General features: G+C 46.3%; 1 protein-coding gene across 1 annotated transcript; it reads right to left on the bottom strand.

The window, feature by feature from the left end:
• Positions 1 to 437: 437 nt before the first annotated feature.
• On the bottom strand, positions 438 to 3300 carry LOC121865306 (pollen-specific leucine-rich repeat extensin-like protein 1). Its single transcript, XM_042364646.1, has 2 exons — positions 3215 to 3300; positions 438 to 1194 (listed from the first exon to the last, which is right to left on the bottom strand). The coding sequence occupies exons 1-2, from the start codon at positions 3298 to 3300 to the stop codon at positions 438 to 440; spliced, it is 843 nt and encodes a 280-aa protein (XP_042220580.1).
• Between the last annotated feature and the right edge of the window lie 5383 nt (positions 3301 to 8683).

Here is an 8683-nt window from a genome sequence, read left to right as displayed (position 1 = left end):
TTATTATTCTCCCCCCCCCCCTCGTTCGTCCTCCCCCTCTCCACCACACTACCTCCTCCTCCTCCTGTACCCATAGATCCTACAGAAGGAGGCATCACAGTGGTCCTTGACGGTTATGGGGTCATCGTACAAGAGACCTTATTCCAGAATGGCTCTTTACCTGTTCGTACTAAAACATGGACAGGTGAAAGACTCGAATTATTGGTGTATTATTCCCGTGTTTACTTCCTCTAGGGTCCTGGGGTTTGGGGTATTTTCCTCTGGGGTCCTGGGGTTTGGGGTATTTTCCTCTGGGGTCCTGGGGTTTGGGGTATTTTCCTCGGGTCGTGGGGTTTGGGGTATTTTCCTCTGGGTTCCTGGGGTTTGGGGTATTTTCCTCTGGGGTCCTGGGTTTGGGGTATTTTGCTCTGGGGTCCCGGGTTTGGGGGGTATTTTTCTCAGTCCCTAAAGGCTTGGGGTATTTTCCTCTGGGGTCCTGGGGTTCGGGGTATTTTCCTCTGGGGTCCTGGGGTTTGGGGGGGAAGTATTTTTCCTCTTAAACTGGGTTTAAAGGCTTTTCCCTCTGGGGTCCTGGGGTTTGGGGTATTTTCTCTGAGGTCCTGGGTTTGTGTATTTTCCTGGGCCTGGGGTTTGGGGGTATTTTCTTCCTCTGGGGTCCTGGGTTTTGGGGTATTTTCCTCTGGGGTCCTGGGGTTTGGGGTATTTTCCTCGGGTCGTGGGGTTTGGGGTATTTTCCTCTGGGTTCCTGGGGTTTGGGGTATTTTCCTCTGGGGTCCTGGGGTTTGGGGTATTTTCCTCGGGTCGTGGGGTTTGGGGTATTTTCCTCTGGGGTCCTGGGGTTTGGGGTATTTTCCTCTGGGGTCCTGGGGTTGGGGTATTTTCCTCAGGGGTCCTGGGGTTTGGGGTATTTTCTGGGGTCCTGGGGTTTGGGGTATTTTCCTCTGGGATCCTGGGGTTAGTATTTTTACTCTAGTCCTGGGGTTTGGGGGTATTTTCTCGGGTCCTGGGTTGTGGGTATTTTCCTCTGGGTCGGGGTTTGGGGGTATTTTCCTGGTCAGTTTTGTATTTTTCCTGTTCTGGGGTTTGGGGTATTTTCCTCTGGGGTCCTGGGGTTTGGGGTATTTTCCTCGGGTCGTGGGGTTTGGGGTATTTTCCTCTGGGGTCCTGGGGTTTGGGGTATTTTCCTCTGGGGTCCTGGGGTTGGGGTATTTTCCTCAGGGGTCCTTTTGTAGGATTTTAGAATGTTGGGTTTTTTTCGTCTTTGGTGTTGAGGCTTTTATGAATTTTAGGTTTTTTTCTGTAAGGTTTTTGTTCATGTATAGTTTTTTTTAAAGAATTTTTAGGGTTATGTTTTTGTTCTTTTTTACATAAAGATTTTGTAGTTTTTTTCGCAACAAGATGAGGATATTATTTTTTTATGCAATTTTAGATGCCATTTTTTCCTATGATTGGAGGTTTTTAATTTTTCTGGCTTTTTTAGGTAAGGTTTTTAACATTTGGAATTTTTTTATGCAAGCTTTTATGAATAGGTTTTTTTCCTGCAAGGTTTTTCAGAATTTGTAGTTTATTGTGTGTCAAGGTTTTAGAGTTTGTGTTTCTCGTGTAAAGCGTTACGGCCTGGAGTCATTTGTGAAGTTATTTTGAAGCCAGAATCGTCAAGGGATTGATTTCATTAAAAATAATACCAAATACCCCAACAAAGTATATTAAACCAAACAAGTTCTGCTGACTTATTCCGAAAATGCTTTCAGTTGAGCGTTAGACTTGTGAAGTAAAGAGTAAACCAACCAATTTAGTTGGCTGCCGATTCAGGTTAGGTGAGATTATCATGGCAGCACCAGAGTAAGTTATCATAACACCGAGAAGGCGACTCAAGAAAGAAGAAAAACATAAAAGTAATTATTATTAACTTAAACAATGATTTATAGACTAACAAACCGTGACCCAAGAATGGTTACGAACTTAACATGTTAACTCGGTAAATATAACTAACAGTACAACACCCGATATAGAACTGGGGCCAAAACTCAACATTAAACACAACACCACATAGGAGTAAGGCCCGACATAATGAGAGTGATACCAGACTAGAAAATAACGTTTTAGTACTCAGTTGGCTGCTCAGGTCCACAACACACCAGTGATGCGACACCCTGGTAGAAACTTCTTTAGTTTTTACTGGCCGTCGACTACAGTGGTCATTACGGCCGTAACATTGGGGATTTTATTATGATGGATTTAACTGGTCTTCTTAATCTCGGTTACACCATTCGGGGTCACCTCCAGCACGACCTGAATGTCTGTCTGTTGTCAGCCAAGCAAACTCTTTACTAGCGTTGAGTCGTGGCAACGACCTGATTGGGTCATCGTCAAACTCCGATTACCAGCAGTGCTTACTCATATCTTGGTTTTTTTGAGTCTGGAGAGCCAATATCTAGTCGATCCTCCCTCCCTCAGAGCTCAAAGGCGACTTTTTACCTCAGAGCTCCAATGTAGACTCAGGTCTCGGGTAAACCAGCCCGTTCTCATTATATAGGGCCAAACACCGGCAAGGGAGCGAAGCTTAAGGTGTAACAAGCGTGATGGTTGTTTAGCTTGTTGAGGAAGAGCAGTTCACAAGGACGGAAGTTTGTACACATGATATTGGCTGGCCCGTCCTTGCAGACTCTCTCTCTCTCTCTCTCTCTCTCTCTCTCTCTCTCTCTCTCTCTCTCTAAAAGCACCAACATGAAATTTTACGGAAAATCCTAAGACGTGTACGCTGTATAGTTTTTCCGACGTACGAGAAAATATGTTAATGGTGGCCTGGAATTTTATAGGCAAGATCAAAATTCACTGTCACTCCTATGTGGGGCAAGGCCATGATGCAGTGCCAGGGCCATGATGCAGTGCCAGAGCCATGATGGAGTGCCAGGACCATTATGCAGTACCAAGGCCATGATGCAGTGCCAGGACCATGATGCAGTGCCAGGGCCATGATGCAGTGTCAGGACCATGATGCAGTGCCAGGGCCATGATGCAGTGCCAGGACCATGATGCAGTGCCAGGGCCATGATGCAGTGTCAGGACCATGATGCAGTACCAGGGCCATGATGCAGTGCCAGGACCATGATGCAGTGCCAGGACCATGATGTAGTGCCAGGGCCATGATGCAGTGTCAGGACCATGATGCAGTACCAGGCTATGATGCAGTGTCAGACCATGGATGCAGTACCAAGGCCATGATGCAGTGCCAGGGACCATGATGCAGTGCCAGGGCCATGATGCAGTGTCAGGACCATGATGCAGTGCCAGGGCCATGATGCAGTGCCAGGACTATGATGCAGGAGCCACAGGGCCATGGATGCAGTGTCAGGGACCATGATGTGCAATTAGGGCCATGATGGCGTGCTGGGACCATGATGCAGTGCCAGGACCATGATGTAGTGCCAGGGGCCATGATGCAGTGTCAGGACCATGATGCAGCACTAGGCCATGATGCAGTGCTAGGACCATGATGCAGTGCCAGGACCATGATGCAGTGTCAGGACCTGTGATGTGCAGTGCCAGAAACTGTGATGCAGTGTCATCAGGGACTGTGGATGCAGTGTCAGACCATGATGCAGTGCCAGAACTGTGATGCAGTGCTAGGACTATGGGATAGTGCCAGCCATGATGCAGTGTCAGGACCATGATGAAAGTACCAGGACTATGATGCAGTGCCAGGACCATGATGCAGTGCCAGGAATGGCGATGCAGTGACAGGGCCATGATGCAGTGCCAGGGCCATGATGCAGTGCCAGGACCATGATGCAGTGCCAGGACCATGATGTAGTGCCAGGGCCATGATGCAGTGTCAGGACCATGATGCAGTACCAGGGCCATGATGCAGTGTCAGGACCATGATGCAGTACCAAGGCCATGATGCAGTGCCAGGACCATGATGCAGTGCCAGAACCGTGATGCAGTGCCAGGACCATGATGTAGTGCCAGGGCCATGATGCAGTGTCAGGACCATGATGCAGTACCAGGCCATGATGCAGTGCCGAACCGTGATGCAGTGTCAGGACCGGTGATGCAGTGCCAGGACTATGATGCAGTGCCAGGACCACATGTGCGTCAGGACCATGATGCAGTGCCAGAACTGTGATGCAGTGCCAGGACCATGATGCAGTGCCAGGACCATGATGTAGTGCCAGGGCCATGATGCAGTGTCAGGACCATGATGCAGTACCAGGACCATGATGCAGTGCCAGGACCATGATGCAGTGCCAGGACCATGATGCAGTGTCAGGACCATGATGCAGTGCCAGAACCGTGATGCAGTGCCAGGACCATGATGCAGTGCCAGGACCATGATGTAGTGCCAGAGCCGAACGTAGTGGCACCACCATAACCATAATAGTTACCAGTGCGCCATAAACCACCCAGCGGAACGCCACTAAGGGAAGGGTAAGAGGTGCGTCCAAGCCACTATTATACCTCGAGCAGTATGTTCCTCTCACGCCCACTTAGTTCCCATCACCCCCGCCCACTTAGTTCCCATCACCCCCGCTCGTTTAGTTCCCATCAGCCCCGCTCGTTTAGTTCCCATCACCCCCACCCACTTAGTTCCCATAACCACCGCCCACTCAGTTCCCATCACCACCGCCCACTTAGTTCCCATCACCCCCACCCACTTAGTTCCCATCACCCCCGCCCACTTAGTTCCCATCACCGCCGCCCACTTAGTTCCCATCACCGCCGCACACCTACTTCCCATCACCGCCCACTTGTTTCCCATTACCGCCTCTTTCCCATCGCTGCCCATGGGAAAGTGAGAGAAAGAAAGAGGAAGAAAAGGAGAGAGAGAGAGAGAGAGAGAGAGAGAGAGAGAGATTCAGGATACCAACTTTAAACTTTATAAATTCATGACTCGTAAAATCCTCCCCAATTTTTTTGTTTTCATTACTTTTCGCGTCTCTTAAATTGATGTATTTGTTCTGTGTAATAATTGTGTGTGAATATGTTTCTTTTCTCAATTTTTTAATTTTATTTTTTTGTATGTGTGTTTTCGGGTTAAATAATGGTTAATATAGAGTACGGGACATAATTTGATATTGGTTTGGTTTTGACGCTAATGATAAGTTTAGATAAAAACAAAACGATTTTTAGGTATGAGATTTTTGGTGCATTTTACCCATAACTGAGATATAGAGAGTTGAATATAAGAAAACCTATTAGAACCCTCCCTCATTCCTCTTTCTCTCTCCCTTCCTCTCTCCCTCATTCCTCTTTCTCCCTTCCTCCCGTCCTCCTTTCATCTTTCCCTCCTTCCCTTTCACCTTTCCCTCCTTCCCTTCCTTTCTTCCTTTCTCCCTCCTTTCTTCTCTCCCTCCTTCCCTTCCTTTCTTCCTTTCTCCCTCCTTTCTTCTCTCCCTCCGCCCCTTCCTTTCTCCCTTTCTCCCTCCCTCCCTCCATCCCTACCTCCTTCCCTCCCTCCCTAACTTCCATTCTTCTGTCCCTCCTTCCCTTCCCTTCTCCCTCCCCTTAGACTCATAAAACAGAAAATCGTCATTTCACTGAATACTCGTAAATTTCCTAAGTGTTTGCCATTGTCTGTCTGTCTGTCTGTGTCTATCTGTCTGTGTGTCTGTGTGTCTGTGTATTCTCTTGTCATGTTGTTTCTCGTCTGCCCCTCTGTCTGTAGTCTCTCTCTCTCTCTCTCTCTCTCTCTCTCTCTCTCTCATTTTCCACTTTTTCCTCCTCCTCAACGTGCTTTCTCCTCCGGTTACTCTTAATTTTCCTTTCATCTCTTTCTTCCATTTCTTCTTGTTTTGCTGTTGTTGTTTTCTTATCATTCTTCTTTACTTTCATCTTTTAATTTTCTATTTTGTTGTCGTCATCGTCGTTGTTGTTGTTGTTGTTGTTGTTGTTGTTTTTCTTCTTATCTTTCTTTGTCACTCCATCTTTGTTTTCCCTCCCTCCATCTCCATGTCATTTTCCCCTCCCTCTTTCCTCCATCGTTCTTAATTTTCCTTCGTCTTCCGTCTGACAAGCAGCCCAGTCCGTCTGGCGCCACGCTAACCTCTCCCTCTTCCCTCCCCCTCTCCTCTCCCCCATCTCCCTCTCATCTCCCTCGACACTACCTCTCCTCTCGCTCCACTCTCTCTCCACTCTTCCTCTTTCCTCCCTCTCTTCTCTCCCACCTCCACCTTCCCTTTACTCTCTCCTTCCCTCTTCTCTCACTTTCTCACATCCACCTCCCCTTTACCTTTCCTTTCCCTCTCCCCTTTTATCCCCTCTGCCTCCCTCTCTTCTACCCTCCCCTGTCCCTCTTCTTATAATTGTCGACTAAGCTGTTATTTGAAAAGAACAATCCCCAGATCCGGTTGGTGGCCAGAAATATAATAATAGGTTTTCTAGTTGTGTAGTTTTCTGATTTTCAACTCCCGATATCTTGGTTATGGGTAAAACGAGAGAAAAATGTCATAGGTGTATAAACAGTCTTACTTCGTTTTATTTTATGAAAAAAATAAATGCTGAAATATCTGGCGAAATATACATTTATCGAGATAAATATTAGTTAATTATTGATTAAAAGTACGGCTTTGCGGAATTATATGTAAAACAACCATAGACTTTTTTTGAGAAACCAAATCTTAAAAAATATAAATGATCAAATTTTAGGGCCGGATCCAGGCCTCAAATTTGACAGTTTTTTCCGTTTTTATATTTTTTCAAAAAGTCTATGGGAATTTACACCTTATTCCGCAACACTGTATTTTTAATCTTTTATCCTCTTCAGCACTGATAGGCTCGTTAGTCGCTTGGGCGGTCGGTCACGTCTCTGTTACGCACTGTTGACAAGTACAGTCTCTAGCATGTCTCGGGAAACAGTCTGGGGAGGAAACCAACCAGTCAATGGAGGTACAAAAAATGAAAGAGATGTTATTGGCTCGTTGATCAAAGGGAAGGGGGAATCAAACCAACCAATCAGAACTTGCCCATGAGCCAAGTAGCCAATCAGAGCCCGGCATTGACAACCTGGTATTGTGATTGGTGAAAAATGGTGTTCCTTATTCTCTCTCTCTCTCTCGTGTACCTTGTAGGAGGCGGAGAAGTGAGAGAAGAGGTAGAGAAAGAAGAAGACTGAGAAGAGGATTAGAAAGTGGAAGAGAAAGGAGAGTAGGAAGAAGAAGGAGGAGAAATTAAAGGGGTACGAGGAGTAGAAAGAGGAGAAGGAGGTGGGGAAGGAAGAGGAGAAAGTTGAATAGAAAGAGAAGGAGGAGGAGGAAGAGGAGTAGGAAGAAGAGGAAGAGACGAATTGGAAGAATGGGATAAGGAAGAGGGAAGATTGGTAAAGGAGGATGTAGAGGAAGAGAACAAGAATGTAGGTCAGAAGAAACTATGAGAGGAAGAGAGAGACAAAGAGAGAAATGGAGAGATACACAGAGAGAGAGAGAGAGAGAGAAAGAGAGAGAGAGAGAGAGAGAGAGAGAAAGACACACACACACACATAGAAATAGAGGCAGATACACAGACACAAACAAAGAGAAAGAGAGAGAGAGAGAGAGAGAGAGAGAGAGAGAGAGAGAGAGAGAGAGAGAGAGAGAGAGAGCGAGAAGGAACTTTCTTTCCATCGATACTTTCCTTTGCTTTCTGTTTAGTTTCCCATTTAATTTTACCTTTCTTCTTACTTTCTCTTTTTAGCCTCAATTCAATTTATCTCTCTCTCTCTCTCCTACCTTCTCTCACTTTCTCTCACCCTCCCCAGGCTGTCACTCGTGGGTTCACCGTCGACTTGACTCGTAATTAAAACTTGAGTTTTTTAAGGAGCTTCAGAAAGACAAGTTCTAACTATTTTTAATGGGTGGAACTTTTTTTTTTACGTAATTTTTAGTCATTTTTTTAAGGGTAACTTTAAATTTTCTGTTGGTTTTAAGGGATGGAACATTGTGTATTCTCCTTCTCATTCCTTATCCTTCTCTCATTCCTTCCCTCCTTCCTTCATTCCTTTCCTCTATTCTATCTCCTTTGTTTCCTCCTCCCTTCCTTGTTCCTCCTCTTCCTCCCTTACATCACAGTTACAGGCCAGTTATTCCTCATACTTTCCCTCCCCTCTTCCCCTTCCCTCCCTCCCTCCCTCCCTCCCTCCCTCCCTCCCCTACCCTCTCTCATTCCCTCCCTCCCTCCCTCCTCCCTCTTCCCTCCCCCCTCCGCCCTCCTCCTTCCTGTCCATCACGGTCAAGGGCCAGTCATCTCTCACAGGTAATGAGTATTTCGGCCTCATCAGCTAATAGAATGTTTTTTATCCTGACACCTGACTGACACCTCGGTCTCTCGCCACACCTGAGAGAGAGAGAGAGAAGGGGGGGGGGGTAGGGTAGAGGAGAAGGGGTAGGGAGAAAGGGAGGAATAAGGTGTAGAGAAGGAGAGAAGAAGGGGTACGGAAGGAAAAAGAGAGAGAGTGAGGAAACTTTGATCTTCAGCCTAGAACCTAAGACCACAAACGAGAGACCAGGGCAAGAGACCAGAAAGTAGAGACCAAATTGAACCACACAGTGTAAAGTGATCTTTACGTTGGTCTAGTATAGGATGAACAACCTTATTAACTCTTAATATAAAGCTGAATTTTGTTTATAAATTTTCATTAGCAAGTATAAATATAGGTACTTGAAAATTAAACCTTATTAACATCACCTATAAAGCTGAGTTGTTTGAA

The sequence above is a fragment of the Homarus americanus genome, unplaced genomic scaffold, assembly GCF_018991925.1.
Source record: "Homarus americanus isolate GMGI-L3 unplaced genomic scaffold, GMGI_Hamer_2.0 scaffold46287, whole genome shotgun sequence".
In the NCBI taxonomy this organism is placed as follows: domain Eukaryota; kingdom Metazoa; phylum Arthropoda; class Malacostraca; order Decapoda; family Nephropidae; genus Homarus; species Homarus americanus.
The sequence above is the reverse complement of the archived record's forward strand: the minus strand, read 5'-3'. Positions and strand labels throughout refer to the sequence as shown.

Bases quoted from the DNA above. Each gene is read 5' to 3' on its own strand.
- LOC121865306 (XM_042364646.1), bottom strand. From the start codon at position 3,300: ATGGCCCTGGCACTGCATCATGGTCCTGACACTGCATCATGGCCCTGG. The intron at 1,195-3,214 runs GTACTGCATCCA...CCCCAACCCCAG, and splicing joins GGCACTGCATCATGGCCTTG to GACCCCAGAGGAAAATACCC.